At 51.0% G+C, this 21,359-nt stretch overlaps 8 protein-coding genes across 8 annotated transcripts; 3 read left to right on the top strand and 5 right to left on the bottom strand.

Moving 5' to 3' along the window:
* Positions 1-259: 259 nt before the first annotated feature.
* M437DRAFT_74915 (uncharacterized protein) lies at positions 260-1,726 on the top strand (the record flags this gene model as incomplete). Its single annotated transcript, XM_041026323.1, has 1 exon — positions 260-1,726. The coding sequence occupies one exon, from the start codon at positions 260-262 to the stop codon at positions 1,724-1,726; it is 1,467 nt and encodes a 488-aa protein (XP_040880027.1).
* Positions 1,727-2,287: 561 nt separating this feature from the next.
* Positions 2,288-5,449, bottom strand: M437DRAFT_84050 (exocyst complex protein; the record flags this gene model as incomplete). Its single annotated transcript, XM_041028034.1, has 2 exons — positions 2,288-3,013; positions 3,065-5,449. The coding sequence occupies 2 exons, from the start codon at positions 5,447-5,449 to the stop codon at positions 2,288-2,290; spliced, it is 3,111 nt and encodes a 1,036-aa protein (XP_040880026.1).
* A 332-nt stretch (positions 5,450-5,781) lies between these two features.
* M437DRAFT_47784 (uncharacterized protein) lies at positions 5,782-7,105 on the top strand (the record flags this gene model as incomplete). Its single annotated transcript, XM_041021526.1, has 3 exons — positions 5,782-6,141; positions 6,255-6,974; positions 7,031-7,105. 3 exons carry the CDS (start codon positions 5,782-5,784, stop codon positions 7,103-7,105), a joined length of 1,155 nt encoding a protein of 384 aa, XP_040880025.1.
* An 806-nt stretch (positions 7,106-7,911) lies between these two features.
* On the bottom strand, positions 7,912-9,721 carry M437DRAFT_47769 (phosphoribosyl pyrophosphokinase; the record flags this gene model as incomplete). Its single annotated transcript, XM_041021521.1, has 3 exons — positions 7,912-8,274; positions 9,043-9,481; positions 9,537-9,721. The coding sequence occupies 3 exons, from the start codon at positions 9,719-9,721 to the stop codon at positions 7,912-7,914; spliced, it is 987 nt and encodes a 328-aa protein (XP_040880024.1).
* A 1,485-nt stretch (positions 9,722-11,206) lies between these two features.
* M437DRAFT_47859 (uncharacterized protein) lies at positions 11,207-12,264 on the top strand (the record flags this gene model as incomplete). The annotated part of the gene is made up of 2 exons (XM_041021543.1): positions 11,207-11,584; positions 11,644-12,264. The coding sequence occupies 2 exons, from the start codon at positions 11,207-11,209 to the stop codon at positions 12,262-12,264; spliced, it is 999 nt and encodes a 332-aa protein (XP_040880023.1).
* Positions 12,265-12,471: 207 nt separating this feature from the next.
* M437DRAFT_65619 (phospholipase D/nuclease) lies at positions 12,472-15,366 on the bottom strand (the record flags this gene model as incomplete). Its single annotated transcript, XM_041024617.1, has 6 exons — positions 12,472-12,570; positions 12,626-13,150; positions 13,203-13,692; positions 13,748-14,560; positions 14,607-14,660; positions 14,738-15,366. 6 exons carry the CDS (start codon positions 15,364-15,366, stop codon positions 12,472-12,474), a joined length of 2,610 nt encoding a protein of 869 aa, XP_040880022.1.
* Positions 15,367-16,030: 664 nt separating this feature from the next.
* M437DRAFT_47583 (SPX domain-containing protein) lies at positions 16,031-18,720 on the bottom strand (the record flags this gene model as incomplete). Its single annotated transcript, XM_041021479.1, has 4 exons — positions 16,031-16,176; positions 16,239-17,016; positions 17,069-18,584; positions 18,638-18,720. 4 exons carry the CDS (start codon positions 18,718-18,720, stop codon positions 16,031-16,033), a joined length of 2,523 nt encoding a protein of 840 aa, XP_040880021.1.
* An 869-nt stretch (positions 18,721-19,589) lies between these two features.
* M437DRAFT_47997 (DNA replication ATPase) lies at positions 19,590-21,356 on the bottom strand (the record flags this gene model as incomplete). Its single annotated transcript, XM_041021572.1, has 1 exon — positions 19,590-21,356. The coding sequence occupies one exon, from the start codon at positions 21,354-21,356 to the stop codon at positions 19,590-19,592; it is 1,767 nt and encodes a 588-aa protein (XP_040880020.1).
* Between the last annotated feature and the right edge of the window lie 3 nt (positions 21,357-21,359).

The following is a 21,359-nucleotide window of genomic DNA, read 5'->3' as shown; positions in this document are numbered from 1 at the left end:
CACAACTTGTTGCTACTGCAACTCAACCATTCAGAAATTCATTTGGTTCTTCGAGAATTGGTCTAATCGGTCCAGACATATGTAGTAAGGAAGGACGTCTAGCGTCATCAACAAAGCTGTGGCCATCAAAGTGTTTTTATGCACCGGAATTTACGGGTTTAAAATCTGCCAGGCGGTCTAGGTCAAATCCAGGCGAATTATCTCGATCCTTTGATCCTCTTTGGCTTGTAGAAATAAGTCCACTCGATCACTACAACATATGCAGCGATCATACAGGTGCCCTTGCTCTGTGCGAGCTCTGGAGGCATTCGTCAGAGATGTCGCTGGCCTCGAAATCCGCCAGAGACGAAACAACATCAGCTTTAGGAACCTGAGCACACGGTCAGCACTACAGATTCGACACTCGTCACCCCGATTCCTTCCTTCTCAAGCGCATAGTCTTGCTAGCTCTGTCGATGATGCTTTTGTTCCCTTTGAGACTGCGACCGACGAGAGTTCATCGAACACGTCACATTCGAACAATATTCAGGAAAAACCCGAGCCTTTCGATCCGGATCAAGAGCCTGGGAGCTTAGAAGACTTTGAGCCAGAAATCACTATACATGAAGAGCAGGCGCAGACCACGGCCGACCCGATCGTTAGAGATGCGCGCATACAGCAATCAGACCTAAAAGATCGAGATCAAGCGATCGATGCTATATTCTTCCCAGACTTAATAGCACAACCCGAGTCCAAGCCTAATGTTTTAGATTCGCTCAATCAGAGACTCGGTATTTTCTCTGCTCCAGTACCGAAACAGCAATATCCTGGCAAAAATGCACGCAAGAAGGCAAGAAGAGCAGCGGAAGCAGGCGAGATACAAACCATTCCACCGACACAGACAACTCAGGATTCAGATACTACAATTCTGTCAGAGGTGTCCCCTAAGGCTGTCGCAAAAGCGAAAGCAAAAGAAGACAGAAAGGCAAAAAGGGCAGCTCTAAGGCAAGAGGTTCAAGCGGCCATCCTGGAACAAGCAGTCCAAGACCAAGAGGCCGCCGATGTCGCCTCATTGATCGCATCGGCGACACGACCTAAACCCATTTCTCAAGCAAAAGCCGACAAGATAGCTCTAGCAATAAAAGCTAGAAAAGCGGAAGAAAAGGCGGCAAAAAAGGCCGCAGTCGAAAAACTCGTCCAAGAGCAAGCAGCAGCTAAACAAGCAAAAAAGGAGCGTAATCGCAATTCAGACCGCTGGAAAGTACAAAAGGCAGCCCTGGAAGAGAAATTTGGAGAGCAGAGTTGGAACCCTAGAAAGCGGATCTCTCCAGATGCGTTGGCTGGTATCAGAGCTATGCACGCCAAGTCACCAGAGATGTTTAGCACAGCTGTTTTGGCTGAGCACTTCAAGGTCACGCCAGAGGCTATTCGAAGGATCCTGAAGAGTAAATGGCAGCCTACCGAGGAGGAGGCAGAAGAAAGGAGGGAAAGATGGGAGAAAAGAGGCGAGAGGAAATGGTCAGAGATGGCCGAGCAAGGTCTCAAGCCTCCAAAGAAGTGGAGAGAAAGGGGTGTAGGAAAGGTTGGCCCAGGAGAAGTACCACCATGGAAGCAACCTGGAAAGGCTGGCGAACGTTGGATTCAAAGCACGGATGCGGACAGGTTCGTTATGGCTGGTGAGCAGATGGCTGAGGAAGAGTACGACGAGTTCGAAGCAGAAGACAGCATCGCATCCAGGATCCTCTAAGACGGGGTCAGTTAAAGACAGTCATGCCATACTGTTGCGGATCAGCTCGCGATGATATATGCACAGACTTACCAATTCGCAAATTCGACTTCGACAATCTTGTCCCAAACCACATCATCAAACGCAAGTCGTCGTATTTTGATTGGGCAACCCGCTTCTCCACGCAAGTCGATTCGACAGCACAAAAGCAGACTTGAATCAGCATGAAAGCTTCAGCAGAGGGATGCTTGCGTGGTAGAATCGGGTCTCACGAACCCCTTGAGGGAAGCCGAATTAAGCGCGTCGCGTGGCTGCACCGTCCCTGATAGATGCGCTGTGGCTCGATGATAGATGGAGAGTACGGGCTCGAAATTTTCAATTTCATTCGTTTGGGCTAAGGTGTTGAGGGAAAGAGCCATGTCTGCATGAAATCCGTACTTTAGGAAGGACTCATCTCGCGATCGCACTTTCCAAAGTTCCCTTCTTTAAGAGCCGACGTCTGTACATGTCTGGAGGACATCGCTCAACAACAATATGACAGAATCCAAATGACATAAAACGCAATGATATTGCATTTCATCTCTATCCAACCACCGACCCGGTGCCTGCAGTCCCACCACTTCTCGAACTACCAGGCCTCTCGCTTCTAGCTCTCCTCTCCCTCCTGAAGCATCCAAATTGGCCCTTGGTACCCTCCCTCAATTTCTTTAGAATCGCCCTCATTTCTGGCAACTCGGCTTGAAGCCTAGTCCTTGCATCCGCATCCGTCCTCTCATCAAGCACCAAGTATATCTTCGACTGAATCTCTGAAGCCTTTTCGGTGGTAAAGTTAGAAAGGGTTTGGGCGAGCAGCTCGACGTCAAGAGTTGCTTGCATCAGAGCCGTGAGGGAATATGTCCGCCGCTCAGAGAAAGCTGCAAGAAGAGATTCACTCGCGGATTCGAGGAAGTGGGACAGGAGAGGAGAGGTCAATGTGCTTGCTGTTGTGGAAACCTCGGTGTGTACTAATACCAAGGCAAGCAATACATCGTAGATGTAGGGACGAGCATTTGTGGGTCGTGAAGAGGTTTTAGGTAGCCAGTTTGGAGAGGAGATACCAGCTGTGATGATATCGCGGAGTTGTGTGGTCGTAGGCTTGACGTAGCCTAGGAACAAGCGATCATCGATCTGCTTGAGCACATCGCGGATCTGCTTGGATTCGTCGGTGAACTTGATCGAGAAGGAAGATTCGAATTGTGATATCAGTTGAGGCACTACTTCGCGACGCAGATGATTCAGGTTGCTAAGTGTGAGTAACAGACGGACATTCTATATTGATGTTAGCTCTTGATGGCTGTTGAGAATAGTTCTTAGACTTACCTTGTCCGTCGCTCGTGTAGTCGCAATGTTCGTATCTGTAGTGGAGCCTCCTTGCATTGCCGGTACTGTGAGACCATCTGGGTCGTCAATACCTGATTCTCCAATCTTCTTGTTCTTCTCTGCGTTCTCCACAGCACCACTAAGCGTTTTATATATGCTGGTGATGAACTGATGTCTGACCATTTGCAGAAGCTTGGTTGGTGGAGGCCCAACAACATCCTCATAACCAGGACGAGACATTGCACCGGAAATATACAAGATCTTCTGCATATCACCAAGAATGGTTTCCTCGAAGGCATTGAAGCGGAAAGGCATGTTGGTGAGGTCGCGGCGATCCGCATGCCTGGTCCAATCCTCAAGATATCTGGTTTTATCAGAGTCGACGTTCCAAGCGGCGCAAACAGCCTGAATGCAGCGTTCGCGCACTCCACTGACCATGGTCTTGAGCTGTTCTGCCATGCGGTAGTTGTCTCTGACGATGGAAAGACCAGCGACCTCGCCCGCTGATGTCCCAACGAGAAGTAGGATATTGCTGAGATAATGAACACCACTCAATGAATTTGCGTAGGGGGCCCAAAAAGCGTATTTCTCCCAAGATTCCCCTCGTTTTGGCGAGGGTTCAGGGATGTTGTTCACATCGAACGAGAACATCCGCTGGTCGCTGGCCAGACTAGATGAAGGAGTATCAGGTGTTGCGGGAATTGGCGAGAACAAGGATGATATGTCTTCGACTGGTGAGTCGACGAAGAACGAAAAGATGCTTTCGCGCAAGCTGTTGAGTAGGTCGGTAGCGGATTGCCGAAGGCGGGCTATCTCATCCTCCCTGAGATCAAGATGTTGTCGGCCCTCAGAAGCAAAGACTCCAGTGGGTAGATTTCTCTGAGCTTTGTGAGAAATGAACGATTCTGCAGTCTCCCAAAATTCTATAATTTCTCCTAGAAGACCTCCTTGTGCGGACAGCAAGCTATTGAGCGCGCTTTGAATCTTCTCCCAGAAATCGATTATCTTGGAAGCATCCATAGCATTGGAAGTGTTAGTCATGTTCCGATCTTGTACAAGGTTGGCCACAGCAGATTGAAGGTGAAGTTTCGATGTTTGGAGGCTAGGTGGTTCTGCTGATGCCAAACGCCGTCTTGAAACTTCAATCTCTACGCGCATACGATCAAAAGAACGAGTGAGCTTCTCTTTGAGGTTGTTGTACCGGCTAAAAAGCCAAAACGTGATGGGGTTGTCGTCCATGTCAATCTGTAGAAGGGTAGCAATCAGAGGCATGGTCGTATCAGGTTGCGCAGCAGCAGATGGCGTGGAGCGGCGAGTCCTAGCAGCAGCAAGGTGTTTACGAGATTCGCGTTTGAAAGCGCCAATCTGTGATTGAGCATCTGACCAAACTTTTGCAGCGATCAAGATTTGATGGACGTCTGCATCTGATAATTCTTGACCTGAATCGGCTTTTCTAGTGGCATCGTTGGCAAGCTTCTTAGCACGGTTGTATTCGGATACGAGAGAGTCATAGTCCTTTTTGCGAATGGCATCTTGTAGGGCCTGGCCGATTCCAAACACGTCACGATGTTTTTCAAGATAGGTCAGGACAGCTTTGAGATCTTCTTCTTTTTCACGACCGCCCAGTGCAGGACCCCAGACTTCCTCAGCTTTAGCACCAAGCTCGATAAGAGGAGCCTTGATACCAAGGACACCATATTCGCTCTCTTTTGTCAAGGCATTCTTTCTCTTGTCTGGCAATTTGTTCACAGCAGGGGGTGACAGGGCTCCGCTAGGTGTGCGGAAATGTGATATGCCTCCTCGACTGGTGTGTCTTGAATGTCTTCTTTGGTGGCCTGGCGATACTGGCATAGTTTGCTGGCCTTGAGTGCGCATCTCGGTGTATACGTTGTCAAGAGTAGCCTTAGCTTTGACGAAGCGTTCGAAGTTGGACTCGACCAGCAACTTGAGTGAGGCAGACTTTTGCTCGATAGAACCAGACAAGAAGTGGAGACCTTTGAGGAGAGAATCGGTCGAAGCATCGTGGTGGACTTGCGACAGGAACAGATTGGGCGAGAAGGTGGTCGAGGACAGCATGAAGCGATTGCGTAGACGTAGGTTCTCCTCTACAGGCAGGCCACGACGGCGCAGTTCGTGGACGACACTCGGGACAATGCCTAGCGGGTCCGGTTCATCTTTCTGGACGCTGTTGTCGGATCTCTTCCCTCCAGCAGCAGAGAGGGAGCGATGCAGGGCAGCGTACTTGGACTCGGTATGGGTTGTGTTTATCGCGTCATGGTCGGCGTCACTGTCGTAGTCGTCGTCGTCGCGGTCAGGCCATTCCGAGGGATACAACGAGTCGAGCTTGTAGTGGTTCAACAGCTCTCGCTCGACCTCGGCAGACATTGGAAATTGTTCGATGCGAGAGTCAGGTCTATCGATGCTACATAGATAGCTCGGGACTCGTGTGGGGATGGATGCAGCGTGTCTCTTGCTCGTGCATAGATGTGCAGAGCCGAGTGTGGGGGTTGTGCAAGATTGCGGTCCGAGTTTGACCGAGCGGGCAGCTACCGCCAACGTACTTTGGACGGCGGCAGGCTTGGCATTCGACTTTGCTCTACCGGCTCCGACTCGCTACTGTTGCTGCTGCTACTGCTACTGCTCTGTTTCGCAACCCTTACCGGCAGCATCTCCTCTCCCCGTCGTCGTCCCTCGTCCCTCTACCCACGTTCTTCAACATGCTCGGTTCGAGATCATTGGCCACCCCTGCTCGCCAGTGCCTGCGCCAGGCCAGACAGCAGCAGTTCACCAGACTTTCCTTCGCTCGCTCCTACGCTGTCGCCGCCGACGATAAGGTCGGCAAGTTCAAGGGTACCAAGGGCAACGACGGCAAGTACACTGTCTCCCTCATCGAGGGTGATGGTATTGGTCCCGAGATCTCCCAGTCCGTCAAGGACATTTTCGAGGCCGCCAACGTCCCCATCAAGTGGGAGCCCGTCGATGTCACCCCCCGCCTGAAGGACGGCAAGACCGTCATTCCCGACGAGACCATCGAGTCCATCTCGCGCAACTACGTCGCCCTGAAGGGTCCCCTCGCCGTACGTGATAACTCTCTGGCTTCGCTCAACCAACACTGCCCTCTCCCGCGCAATCTCTACCAGCCATTCTCTCTTTTCTTCCATGCGCTTTTCACTAACATCCTCCCTTCTAGACCCCCGTTGGTAAGGGTCACGTCTCCCTCAACCTGACTCTCCGTCGTACCTTTAACCTCTTCGCCAACCTTCGTCCCTGCAAGTCCATCCACGGCTACAAGACCCCCTACGATGGCGTCGACACCGTTCTCATCCGTGAGAACACCGAGGGAGAATACTCTGGCATTGAGCACGTCGTTGTCGACGGCGTTGTTCAGTCCATCAAGCTCATCACCCGTCAGGCTTCCGAGCGTGTCCTGCGTTTCGCCTTCCAGTACGCCCAGGAGACCGGCAAGAACAAGGTCCGCGCCGTCCACAAGGCCACCATCATGAAGATGTCTGATGGTCTCTTCCTCAACACCGCCCGCGAGCTGTCCAAGGAGTTCCCCAACGTCGAGTTCGATGCCGAGCTTCTCGACAACACCTGCCTCAAGGTCGTTACTGACCCCACCCCTTACAACGACAAGGTCCTGGTTATGCCCAACCTTTACGGTGACATTCTTTCCGACATGTGCGCCGGTTTGATCGGTGGTCTTGGTCTTACCCCCTCGGGTAACATTGGTGACGAGTGCTCCATCTTCGAGGCCGTCCACGGTTCCGCTCCCGACATTGCTGGCAAGGGCCTTGCCAACCCCACTGCTCTTCTCCTTTCCTCCATCATGATGCTGCAACACATGGGTCTCACCACCGAGGCCAGCAAGATCGAGAAGGCCATCTTCGATGTCCTTGCTGAGGGCAAGGTATGTTTTTCCTCTGCCCTTTACTACTATAACTCAACACTAACTTGTATTCCTAGACCATCACCGGTGACCTTGGTGGTTCAGCCAAGACCCACGAGTACGCCGCCGCCGTCATCAAGAAGCTCGCTTAGAATACCACTTCATCACTGGAGGAGAATGAATGGCACGAGTGGTGGTGAGAGGGGAGAGAGAGAGACACTTTGACGAAAACATATCTATAAATATTCCCTGTTTCTTGGTTCCAACCTCTTTCTGCCGTCTCGTTCGTGCTCTTCTTGTCCCTTTTGTTTATCGTTGTACAATACACCTTTGTCATCTTTTCCTAAAATACCAAGTCGTTTCGCCTTTTTTTTATTTTGTTTTCTTATCGGTGTGCATTTAGCATTTTACTTTTTTATGCAAATTGTCTTGGTAAAGTGGAGGACGTCGGGTTGACGGGACGTTTCGGTTGTGATACTTTTGTTCTGCGAGCTCCGTCGCGGCCCGAAACCACGGCAGTCGTGTTGGTGGCTCCCGAGAAGTCTACTCGGGAGCCACCAACACGACTGCCGTGCTCCAAGTATGAAATTGATACCAACATGGATAGAGCACAGGTAGCTGAGCATCAACCATGACTTTGACCTTACGACTTGTTCTACATCAAACGATCCATATAAAGATGCATGCAGAACGCGAGAGCAAGAACAAGGTAGTATGAGTGATGAAAGTGCTTCGATCTCAAATGTGTTATGCTAAGCAATGTCCTAGAGACATGCGGTGTGAATGCCCTTTTCTTGATATGGCCCTCCCTTTCTTGCTACGATGATACGCCTCTATACGCCAGAGCCAAATGCAACTCAAAGAAAACAAATCAAAAAGCAACCAGGCCCCCTTTGTCGTCTCTTCCCATGTCTCCCATGTTCACGTTTTCCATTGACCTTTTTTGCGTGCGACGTAATCAATCGTGATGCATGAAGAGTTGACTGATGCTCTCACCGTGGTGGTTGCGGCGGATGGATTCGGCGAGCAAGGTGCTCACGTCCAGAATAACCAACTTGCGGATACCCTTGCGCTTCTCCTCAGGGATGGGGAAGGCATTGGTAACGACGATGGCATCAATCTCCTCGCACTCATCCATCTCGCGGAGGCAGTCACCGCCGAAGAGACCGTGGGTAGCCATGCAGTAGACCTTTGTGGCACCACCTCTCTTGACGACAGTCTCCGCTGCGGCAATCCACGAGCCGGCCTTGTCGATGATGTCGTCGACGATGAAGACGGGACGTCTACGAACGTTGCCAACAAGGGTGATCGTGGTCTCGAGCTCGGGGTCCTGGAGAGCTTCTTCCTCTTCGTCATCGGATGCTGTAGCGTCACCAGTACCACCAAGGCCAAAGTCAGGACGACGAGATGAGGTGTTGGACATGAAGGAGTTCATCATGTGGTCGGGGATTTCTTCATCGTCGGAGCCGGCGCTCTTCATGGGGTAGAGGCCAGGAGTGGAGGTTGACATGGCAGACATGACTGGAGAGGGGAAATCATCGTCGACAAGATGACCGTGGATCAGGCGTCCGGTGATAACGTTGCGGGCACGCTCATCTGTGTATTCGTCGTCTCCGTCTTCTTCATCTTCGTTGTCGGTGCTGTGATCGGCAGGAGGCTGTACAGTGCCGAGAGCAGTGGTTGTGCGGTGCATCTTAGGGGGACCGTCAAGACCAAAACTGGGGCGGCTAGGCTTGTTGGGCGAGGCATTCTGGGTCTCCTCGTCGTTCTCATCCTTGTTGAGACCATCTGACGAGTCGGGACGAGAGAATTGAGCCAAGGGGCTGGGAAGAGCAGGTGCACCCAACAGCCTGCTGTTGATCGTGGTGGCAGCACGCTGCTTGGCAGGACGACGAGAGAAGTTGTCGGGGCGAGATTCCGAGTTGGCGTAGTCTGAAGGCTTGCTGGAGCCCGACTGGGGAGCGAAGTCGTGCTCGATGGGGGGAGCGTGGTCGAGGTCGATGTGTTGCTCAGCTTCGACTTCTTCGTTGGCGGCAGACTGGACCTCGATAGGGGGCATGTTCTCGCCAGTTGCGGATTCGTAGATGACGCTGTTGTACATGCTCTGGCCCATGTTGGGGCGTCTTCTGTCGGTGGTGACAATGCCAAAGCTCAACTTCAGAGCATCGGCCAACGAGGTCACACGCTTGGTACCACCAGGGTTCTTGCTGACGACGACACCCTCTCTCCAATTCTGAACAGTGCTGCGGATCCAGCGAGCAAGCAGAGGCTCGGCGACCAGATTGTCAACGGGGCACTTGAAGAAACCCTGCATCTGGCTGGCGTGGAGATCAATGGTAATGACATGGTTGACACCGGCAACATGCATCAAGTTGGCAATCATGCGGGCGGTAATAGCACCACGATGACTCTTCTTCTTGGACTGGCGCGAGTAGGGGAAGTAGGGCATGATGGCAGTGACAGACTTGGACGAGCCTCCCTTGCAAGCAGCAATCATGATGAGCAGTTCCATGACATCGTCGTTGGTCCTGGGGAGGTTGTCAGCCGTGCCGATAAGCAATCAGGGCGCTGCGGTATAGGTACTTGTTGGAACCACTCTGGACGATAAAGACATCCTGGTCGCGCACCGAAGTCTTGATCTCGACACTGGTCTCTCCGTTGGCGAACTTTCTAAGCTCGACCTTGTCGGGCTTTCTGCCGAGCTTCTCGCAGATGAAGTCGGTCAGCTCTGGATGGCTGCGGCCGCCGAAGATACAAGTGCGACGCATCTTGGTTGTCGACGGTCGAAGTGGTTGTTGTGGGTTGCGAGGCCGAGCGACGCGCGGGTTCGACGTTCGGGATAATGAATTGATCGCGTCGAGGCGAGTTCTGCTTCACTGCTCTCTTCACATGATGAGGTAGTGAGCTCGATCATTTTTGCTCCGCAGAAGTTATTTGCTTGCCTTCGCTTGCTCCGTTATCGCCGCTAGTGCCCACTCCACTTGGCACAACTACAATCACTGAGCACAAACACTGAGTTGCCTGGTCGCTTGTAGCACATGTTTGTGGTGAGTAGTATCGAGTTGAGATGAGAACTCGGCGTGTGTACGCCGTAAGCCCAAGGTTTTTTCTGCTACCCTTTCTGGCTGCACATTATGGTGTGATTGTATCCTGATCCAGACGCCCGGACAACTCTTTTGGCCCATCATACACACTACTTTCGGTGTCGCGTGCCTAATTACTCACGGTGTGCTGCTGCTCTGTCTGTCGAGATCCAGATCAAGACCAATTCCGATCAGGAACGAATGTGAAGTGTTTCCAGCGTAAGAGACTTGGAGGGTCCAGACCAACCCTTCTAGGTCGGCAGCAAGAAGTACCTGAGCTTTCACTCCTGAACAGCCAGTCTTGGTCCTTTTGCTGGAAAGCCAGTCAATATTGAGTGAAGTAGCGGTCAGCCCTCACTTCCTCCAATTGCATCTCATTCAGTGGTCCCGCTCATCACAAGCCACTATGCATAGTATTGCGCGGGGTGGTCACTCTAAGGCTGAAGCTCTTTATCTGCTGACCATCTACCACTTTCATCTTTCTTGTTTCTGTTCCTCCAACCTGACAGCAACACCGTAGTCTGTTTCACTCACCGGCAGCAACCACTCTCTCCAGCCATCTCAGCAATAAATCTTGTTCCTAGCAGCAACAATGTCTCACTCCTCTTGTCCCAAGTGCGGTGCTGCCATCTCGGGCGGAAAGTCTTGCGGTTCATGCGGCGCTGTATGTTTCTGTCGCGCGCTTGCCTTGCGAAGTCCCTGACCTCGATTTCTAGACTTGCCCCAACTGATGCCCTCTTTCTGATGCTCAAATGATTCACGCGCGTATCATATCAATCTGCCGATCGTCGACTTGTACCCCGCGGAACCCCTCCAACCCTCAAACGCTTTCTGTTTGCTTGACGTTTTTTCCACCTCCACCTCTGACGACAGCGGCATGACGAACATCACCAATTGGTTGTATTTGGAAAGGCATTACACGGAGGTGGGCTCCGCATATGCTGAGAGCTAGACACTCTGCAGCATGATGCCAGATTTTTGGAACTGCATCCTTCTCCTTCTCGGATTTCGGGACTTGACACATTGGATAGCATCATTTACATGTCAATGAAGCTCTTTCCCTTCTGCTTCCGAATGTGACGTATCAATTATATTGTGCCTTCCTTAAAAGCTCTTTCTATCTAATCTTGAGCCTCAGTCTAACCTACACCACAATTCCTAATCTCGACCATGTCTGAGATCCCGACCACAGGTACCCGCAGCCAGCTGCACCCCTCTATTCAAACCTTCCTGAAGGACCACCCAAAACTCCACCTTGGTGGTCAAGAAGACTTTCACGACGAGAGAAACCACCACCTCGAAGTCTTTGGTATCCACAATATTCCAAAGGATAAGGTTCATCCCATTGGCGAGGTTGAGTTTACTGCCGTTCGTGGACCTCATGGAACTATTCCTGTCAGAGTCTTGTATCCCAAGAGCGGCGAGGACAAGCGCAAGAACGGCCAGGCAGCAGCTCTGGTCTACTTCCATGGCGGAGGCTATACAGTTGGCTCGGTCGATGAGTTTGAGAATGGCCTAAGGTTGTTGGCTGAGGAGAGTGGAGTTCAGGTAAGCCATCCAACTATGTAAACATTATCCTTGAAGACCACCATTCTGACATACAACAGGTCTATGGCGTAGACTACAGGCTAGCACCTGAATACCGCTTCCCAGTCCAACTAGACGAATACTCGGCCGTCATCGACTGGCTCCAAGGCGAAGGCGGCAAAGCTCGAGGCGTAAACCCTTCAAAAGTATTGGGCGGCGGCGACTCAGCAGGCGGCAACATGACAGCAGCAACAACCCTACGCCGTCAAGACAACAAGCAAAAGCCCATGGCCGGCCAAATAATGCTCTACCCCGAAGCTCGCGTCCCCTTCGACACTCCAGCGGCCGTTGAAAACAACACAGGTTACTATCTAGAATGCAACGGCATCTTCAGTTTTGCAGACCACTATCTGCCCAGAGGTGTACCGCCATCAAACCGCTACATTTCTCCTGGCATGCAGGATATCAGTAAACTCGGTGGTCAGCCTCCTGCAGCGATTTATACGTCTGGATTCGATCCTTTGCGCGATGTAGGCGTCGAGTACGCGAGCAAGTTGCAAAAGGCAAAGAACGAGGTCAGGTGGCATCACTATGAGGAGATGACCCACGGATTCTTGCAAATGACTGCTTGGAGTGACAAAGCCATTGAATGCGTCAAGGATATTGCAAAGGACATGAAAGACTTTGCTTATGGCTCTTAACCTTATCGAACTCAGAATCTAGGATCTGAATAATGGCACATTAACAGATCGTGATCAGAATTGAGAAAGTCTCGTAATCATGCAAATACAATTATACCATTGAGCAATATGTAACGTGATCTCATGATCGTGAAGGATATGCCACAGAACCCACCTACCACCTCGAGAACCAATGTCATCAACTCCCGTGGCGTTTCTTCCAGACGCTCAAGTGTAAATACTTTCAGTGTAGTAGTTGACTGCAAGTCCCTTTTCGGCCATCTCCGCATTCTCAAGGAAGTGTAACGGCATCCAGACGAGATGTCCCTGCTTTAAATTAGTATGCATGATATTAGAGGATGAAAGATAAGTCCCAACTTACTCTGATCTTGTCGAGGGCGCGTTTCACCTCGTCGTCTGGCATGTACTTGTTGAAAAGATGACCTTGCTTCATGTCATTTCTCGGGAGGAAGTTTTGGTAATCCTCGAATGTACGGATGTTGTCATCGGGATCCGCATGGAAGAGATGGCGGAAGACTTCGGTGTTAGTGGTCGCTTGTTGAGTCCACAAGTTCCAGACATCGTCGCACAAAGGATCTGCGACAAGTCTGTCATACTCGTCTCCTTCATGCCAGGTGTTGGGACAGACATCCGGAGGTTGAGCGTTGGGGTCCTCCTCTGCATCCAGAGGCTGTGCAGGTAACAAGCCTAGGTGTTCACGCCACAGCATGCGACGCAGGGTCGCGGCGTGGTGACCGGCTTGGTACTCGCGGCCGTCCATGATCGAAGGGAGCACATTGGTATCCTCCATGACGATTGTGAGCTCCGAATCGTGATATCCTAGTTGAGAGCGATCGTTGATGTTACTGCTTCCACAGAGAACAATTCTGTCATCAACAATGCATACCTGGTCAGAAGTTAGCACGCTTGCCCTGTGTTTGAGAGAAAGTTGGACTTACTTTGCCATGAACGTAGAGCTCTTCTTGTACCCAGTTCGCCTTCTCTTGTTCCAAGTCACTCTCATCCCACTTTTCCTCGCTAACCTTCTTTTCGCCCAACATAGCGTTCTTAGCCACACTGTCTTCGCTGATAACCTGATCATTCCTTAGTCCAGCTGCCGCTCTACGGGCCTCGAACTTCTTCTTGCGGCTCGAGAAGTGCTCCTTTTCGTCATCTTCAGACTCACCCTCGTCTGATGAGGACGACTCGGCACCACCGTGGACACCTGAAGACATGATTTCTTCAGCTTGAGCACGTTGTACTTCTTGATAAGTAACACCAGATTCGTCTTCCATCTTCTTCAATGCGGGTGTCTTGTTCAGTCTGTCGTATGAGCGAAGATTGAAAACGAACACATGGTTCTCAGGATCTACGCCTTGCTTCCTGATCTGACCAAAGATAGAGTGTTCACCTCTGTTGATGGACTTGTATTGATAATCCATAATGGCTCTGGAGGTGCGTCAGCATGTCCTCGTCTTGATGTTTGCAGCTCAAGACGACTTACCTTGTTCCCGCGGCAGCATTGTCTCTCAGGTCGCCAGCAAATCCAGGAATAGCCGGAATGACGATGATAACTCTGAACTTGCGACCCTCCTTGCCTGCTCTGACACAAGCATCAACAATGGCCTTACCGATCTGGTTGTGGATGGGTGCTTGTTCTTCTCCCGTCGAAGTGATGAAGAACTGATTTTCGATGTAGACAAGGTGCTGGGCGTTCCTGATTACCTCACAGTATGCGTTCTGAATGCTGTGCTCAGTCAGGATACCACTTGACCAATCTGCACTGCTTCGCACGAGCTGTGCGTGAATACTGCCTTGAGTGTTCTCGGGGTCCGGTCTACCAGTCTTGACGTTCATGGGTGAGACAGGGTGGTGGATATACTCTCCAACAGGATGCTTAGGCCTTTGGACTGCAATCAGATCCTCATCTTCACCTTCGCGACCCTCAAGAGTAAGCCAATCAAAACGCTCGTCACGCTTGTACTTGTCACGCTTGACGAAGTTCCAGCGCAATACGAAATGTTCGGCGATATCATAGACACAAGGTCCAATGACACCCATGGCTACATCATGCCATGGCATGCGTCCATAGTCAGCCTTGCTCAATTCGTTGCTCTTCCAGTCTTGGACGTCCTGGAAGTCCATGATTCTGTTGTTGTTAAAGTCCTGTCCGGGGAAGATCTCATTCTCGACACCCGCAGGATGGGCATCAGCCAATGGATGCTGCCACTGATCCCAGCGACCGAAGCAAAGATCCAGACCTCCGATGAAGGCAAGATCGAAGTCAATAACGATAAACTTTTCATGATGCGCCCAGCTGCCCTAGATTAGTGAAAGCCTAGTAGACTGCTTGGCTGACTTACTAGAAGGTCATGTCTCCAGCGTTTTCGAAGATATTGTGATCCGGATGGCGCATGCTTTTTGATGTCAGCTATGCGCTTGAAGCCTTACAAAGACCCTGACGATTGTGGCAGAATCGCTCCTCTGAACTTACAAATGGATGTTGCCATGGCCAGGAGTGCCTTCAGGGCAGAGGGCACGCAGAGCACGCTTGCTGTGCGCCGAGTTACAAGTAAGAGCTTGGTTAACCTCTTTGTACACAATAACGTAGATCTGAACACCACGTTCGGCTGCACGCTTCAGGACATGGTCCAGACGCCAATGCTGAGTAGAGAAGGGAGGTCTTCGCAAGAAGAGTTCAGGCGATAGCCACCAGTCCGCAATATAGATGGTTTCCTTTGCTCTTTCAAGTGCGACTGAGACGGCGTGGAAGTAGTCACGTCCGTCAATGTACCATTTGACCTTGTTTCCGTCTCTCTCGGGAGCAAAACTCTCGAAGCGATGGCCTTCAGCAACCTTGCTTCTCTTCTCGTCGGTGGCTTTCTCGTGCTCTTCGTCGTGGCGGTGGTTTGGGTTGATCAAGTTCTGCCATTTGCCGATTTTGTGTTTGGCATGTATGGCCTTGACTTTGACATCGTACAGAGACGATTCCTTCAACTTCTGTCTCAAATCAGAGAACGGATGCTTGATGTGGTCGGCAGCGCCCTTGTGCTCAGCATCATTGGAGTCGCGAACTTGTTCGTCGGACGAGTCGACATGCGACGTCTTTCCGATAAGTCCCATACTGGTGTAAGATACAACTGATTCGGTGCTTAGATTGCGCGCACACGACCTCAGGTATTCGAATTGCGGAACGATCGGACCAAATTAGAGGCCTCAATTGATAGTGATCCAGTTGCGGATAGGCAGACAGAGGGAGGGGAAGAAGGACAAAGAGGAAAGACCGGCTCGCCTCGGGGGTGATAACGTTCAAACTAGAAACTAGAAATTGGAAGGAGCGCTGCAGCTCTTGGAAACCCGAAAACCTGCTCCAAACACGCACTCCTCGGTCCACAAAGTCTTGGTGTGGTGTTTCGATCGACCATCAAACAGTAACTTGCCCGGCGCGAGCCCCGCGCTGCGTCATTGTGCATGAGCCAAGATCAGATCTGTGGATGTTGTGGCTTGCAAGGGACATCAGCCATCGAGTTCATCAGGGCCAACAGACATTACTCAATATGGTCAGGCGAAGCGATCAACAAACCATCTCTTGGATGTCGCTCGAATTAATGCAGGGCTCATGTACCCGAAATTATCTAAACATAAAATACACCTCTCGTCACTCCAGTCTTCCATGTATGCACGCAAAGCCAAGATTATTATCCTCAAAATGTACACCGTCATAGATCTATATCACGAGGTAAGAACGCCGTGCCCAAAGAGCACCAGCATCTGGTTCCGAGTCTGTTTAGAATCCAACAGCCAGCATCAGACCGTACCCAACCGAGATGATAACAGCGTAAGCCAGAATTGAGGCAGGCACACCGCGAGTAATAAAATGCTTTACCTGCAGGTAACGTCTGCCAGTGTTTGGCTCTTCCATCATGATTGCAGCTGCAGCATGATATGTCAGTTTCTGTGACACTAAAATAAATTGAAGGGGGCCAAGGACTTACTCATGTTGGGGAAACCTGAGGTAGGGAGTCCCATGGCAGCAGAGGCCATGAGCACACTACCCATAACAAGAAGGTTGGGGTGGGGATCGCTCATACCCTCACCAACCTGCTGGACCAAAGGCAGCACAATCAGAGCTGCGACTGTATGTGAGATGAAAGTGGCCACCACACCAATCAGTGCAGCAAAGACAACCAATACACTATAGAGGCCTAGACCTTCGACACGAGTGGTGATGGACACTGCAATAGTGCGAAGCAGACCAGACGAGTTGACAGCTTTTCCGAGAGCAAGTCCACCAGCAGCCAGAATGATGATTGTCCAGAGGAAGTTGTTGAAATCCTCCTTGTTAAGGATACCAAGACCGAAGAATACGACCATTGGAAGGATGGCGATAACACCCATATCGCCAAAGACGAAGTCCAGTTGATGACTGAAACACCAGAGCACGATGGTGACAACTGTAATGAAGCTGATGAACCATTGAGTAGGAGTAAACTTATCCTTCATAGGACGAATGGGCACAATGGTGGTATTGCGACCAGGTCGGAAAGTCACCAGGAGAAGGACCCAAATCATAAGGATGGAGATGATGCAGACTGGAAGCGCAATGAAGAACCAAACTCCCCAACCAGGAGCCGGTGTCATGTTCTGCAGAGCAATCAAGTTCTGAGGCGAGGCAATCGGTGACGCCGCACCTCCCATGTTGGAAGAGAGAGCAATACCCAGGAGCAAGGCTTTTGACATGTCTGAGTCTGCAGGCAGATTTCGGAGGATAGGCTACGACACTGTCAGTTTCTCATCCTCAATCCAGCTTTGGTGAAACACGTACCTGAATGATGGAAAAGCAGAGCACAGGAGCGGCAACGTTACTGATCCACATACTTGCGAACATGGCCACGAACATACTGGTGATCAACACGTTGCGAGGCTTTGTGCCAGCCTTGCTAAGCACAAATGTAGCCATCATCTTTGCAATATTGTGCTTACTCAATGCAGCAGCGATAGTGAAGCCTCCGAGCAGAAGCATGATGACGGGAGACCACATGGCACTGAAGATGAATGTAGCTGCTGCCTTGGACCCCAAACGGTTGTGAGGTTCGGCTTCGGACCTGACGACGCGCAAAACCACCACGAGGAAGGGCACGAGCAGAGATGTTACAAAGAGCGGGATAGCCTCGGTGGCCCACAGAAGACTGACCAGGACGACGAGTGCCAAACAGTTCTGCTCGACTGGAGACTCCATGATCGGAGCGAACAGTAGAACGAAGAACACCGCAATCACGGCCACCAGAGTGTAGAAAGTGCTTGAGAGGAGGAAGCGTGGGCACCTGTACTTACCGAGAGGTGTCACAACCTCCTTGGTAGCTTCCAACTCCTCATCGCCCTGCAAGCGTGCCTTTCCACGATCCTCAACACCACCCAGCATGGTCTGACCGAGACCCATGTTGGCAGCTTGAGCTTTGCGTTCGATACCGATCATCTCACGCCAGACAGTGTTGCGCTCCCAAACGACGTGTTCTCGCAAATGAAGACGTAGCTCACGGCGAGCCAGGTCGACATCGCCTTTGGTTACCAGATCTGCGTATGCTGTCTCAATTTTCTCGATGTTGCCGTTTAAGCGGTCAAGAGTTTCTGGTTGGAAAGGATAGGCAGTGTCGACTTTTTCCTTGATATAAGGGTCTTTAAGTTTGCGATCCAGAGTTTTGTCGTACTTCTTCAGGACTTTTCCGAAACCAGTCTTGTTCAGTTGGATGAAGGAGCGCAGTTCGCACAGGGTGACGTAAAGGCTGACGGTGCGCTTTTTAAGAGTCACACCTTCGTTATAAAGCACATCAAGAGCTTGGTCGTCAAAGTCATGGGAGCTGCTGGGGCGTCGGCGCGACGAAGTGTCGTGGTTGGAGCTCGCCGACATGTCATATGGGTTTCCATCCCGAGAGGTTGACTTGGTCAGAGCAGTGCGCTCATCATCGCTGTCGGGTTCTTCCTGGTGGCCGCTTAAGGTACTAGCACGTCGGCGTCGACCAATACTGAAACCCTTGAACATACTAGCCTTCCTCGCTTTTGCCAGAGTGCCATTCCGTGCAGCGGGCCCTGCCTCGTGCTCTCCATCTTGCTCCCTTGTCTCTTCCTCAAAGTCGTGTTCATCCGAGAGTAGTGACTCGACTTCCCCATAGATCTCCAACTCCTTCAATTGGTAGAAAGAACAAATCTTCTCGAGGTCGTGATCCAGAGCGCGCGCAAAGACTTTGTCGGGATCCTCGGAGTCGCCAGGCAGAAGTGGTGATGACTCGACATCTTCAGGGATGGCATTGGCTTGGTGGAGCCTCTTCTCAAGAGAATATATTCTGAAGTACGTCAGTAGGTAGCAATCAAGGGCCTCGACCAGGACGCGACGGACAATTTCTTGAGGTTGCTGTACGAGATGTAGTTGTTACTCCACTCGGGCACCGCATTGAACTGGATACTATGTGAGAACTTCATGTCGAGTATGCGCGCGAGCTTCTCAAGGCGCGCGGCCGAATATTCGTTGTGCGATGGTGATGTCGACGGCCGAAGTGGAACGGCGGGTGCGGGAAGAAGAAGGCCGAGCTCGATGTCGGTATCGTTTTCTCGTCCACCCTCCAGGACGCCGGTGGCAATCTCCTTGTTCTTATTGAATTCGGTATCTTCTCACGTGAACATCCGCGTCTACAAGTGTGGATAGGATCAATGAGCTGTAGCAGTCGGTCTGATGGATAACAACGTGCGTAATGACAGCGTGCTTCATCGATTGGCTTGCGTTCCAGCATCCGAGTCTGCTTGGCACCACGACGAGGCAACAAAACCACCGACATCTGTACACCTCCTTCTCTCTCCACTCACACTGGCGTTTTCGGATGTCATTTGACCTCTTTGTGGCTCTAAAGATCCCAGAAGCGTGTACCGATCCACTTTGCGCGATGCATCAGGTGCGTCCTGCATGAAATGGCTTTGCACACGGACGCCATGAGTAAATCTGTTTGGTCACACTTTCTGCACGATATCATTCGTACCATCGCCATGTGTACCTGGAAGCTAGTGCGCTAAGCCTGCCTACGATGGCGATCTTCCTGGTTACTTCATCTGTAGGCATTGAGAACAACGACACAGAGAGTACATGAATTCACATAAGCTTTCAACACTATTCGACAGGCAAGAACTGTGTCCAAGAATAGGCTGGATGTACCAAGCTCGACTCGATCCATAGTTGGATGCACGACGCTTGTCAGTTGTATGTTCAGAAGTGTATTGGGATTCTATATCGCATCCTTTTGGTACAGAGAGATGACTTCTCGACAATGCTCGGGACTGGCAGTCCCAAGCCCTCATTGTCATTCACCATCAGGGTTGAGTATGCGCTCTTCATCATTGCCGTCTTCTTCGCCCACGGTATCATGCAGATCGTCGCCGTCTGCAACAGCTTCATCATCTTCAGCTGACCATTCCTTTGGTACGTCTTCGTCGTCTGCAGGTTGACTCTGCTCCTGCTCCTGCTCCATACCAGGAGGGAGGTCGGGATCAACTTTATCCCCAAGATGATTTTCGGGGAGGAAGACCTTGCCTTGTAGCTTCTCCGGAAAGTATTCCTGATTTACTCTGCCGTTCTTATAATCCGGGTTGTACTTGTATTCTTTGCCATAACCCAACTCTTTCATCAACCTGGTAGGAGCATTACGAAGATGAATCGGAATAGGCAATCCTGCGACTCCAGGTTCTGCAAGAGCAGCATATGCAGCGTTGAGACCTCGATACGAGCGTGTAGACTTTGGTGCTTCGGCAAGTGCGACCGCTGCATGAGCCAGATTTATCCTGCATTCCGGCATACCGATTTCTTTGGCGGCGGTATAAGCTGCTGTAGCTAATGGTAGTAAAGTGTTATCTGCAAGACCAATATCCTTACTAGCCATTACTACCATTCGTCGCGCGATATAGACAGGGTCTTCACCAGACTGAAGCATACGAGCGAGATAGTAGAGGGCCGCATCAGGATTGCTGCCTCGAACACTCTTGTGGAAGGCGCTGATTGTATCGTAGTGTTGGTCGCCTTGACGGTCATATACCAACGTCCGAGTCAAGTTCTCTTTGACGGTCTCGACAGTGGTTTCGGGATCATTAGATAAATCCAGAGCAAGAGAGAGAAGGTTCAGTGCCGTACGTGCATCGCCATCAGCAAAACTGGCAAGATAACGAAGCAGTGCATAGTCATTCCCTTCCAACAAATTTGCAGCGTGCGGTGTTGACGGAGGTTCAATGGTCAGAGCACGCTTCAGAATAGCTGTGATATGCTCGTCATCAAGTTTGGCAAGAGTGAAGGTTCGACACCTCGACAGAAGAGCATTTATGACCTTGAAGCTGGGGTTTTCTGTTGTTGCACCAATCAAGGTGATGACGCCACTCTCGACAGGGGCCAAAAATACGTCTTGCTGACTTTTGCTGAAACGATGGATTTCGTCACAAAAGATGATGGTTCTGCGACCAGTGAGAGAAAGCTCGTTGCGAGCATCGGCGAAGAGTTTCTTGCATTCTGCGACACCTGAAGAAGTACTGTTGATCTCGACGAAGCGGTTTCCAGCAGTTTTGGCTATCAATCGAGCGATGGTCGTCTTTCCTGTTCCTGGTCCACCCCATAGCACCATGGATGGCACCCGATCAGTTTCAATCAAGGAGCGCAAGATGCCTCTTGGGCCTACAAGCTCTTGACCTTGAACCTCATCTAGCGACTGAGGTCGCATACGCTCAGCCAAAGGGGCAGCCTTTTCAAGGTTGCCATTTTTAGACTTTTTAGGCAAAGGATGAAGAGTGTCTTCGTCTTTAATATCCTCCAGGGGCCTTTTTGTAGTTGTGATGGGTGTTTGAGTAGGCTTTGGAAATGCAGCACCATTCAAGGGTTGTGTAGAGGTAGGAATGGACTGAGTTCGCTTGGCTGCCGGAGTCTGAAAGAAGCTGGCGACCTGAGTGGATTTGGGAGCATTCTGCTGAGTTGGTGGAGGTGAATCGTCGATAAAAGATTCACAACCAGAATCGATATGTCGATTGATATTTAGCTCCTTGACGGGCTTGCTACAGATTGGACAATCGACGAGCTGGTTGGATGACATGGG

Source organism: Aureobasidium melanogenum, assembly GCF_000721775.1.
Source record: "Aureobasidium melanogenum CBS 110374 unplaced genomic scaffold scaffold_9, whole genome shotgun sequence".
In the NCBI taxonomy this organism is placed as follows: domain Eukaryota; kingdom Fungi; phylum Ascomycota; class Dothideomycetes; order Dothideales; family Saccotheciaceae; genus Aureobasidium; species Aureobasidium melanogenum.
This window is presented reverse-complemented; position numbering and strand designations above follow the sequence as displayed.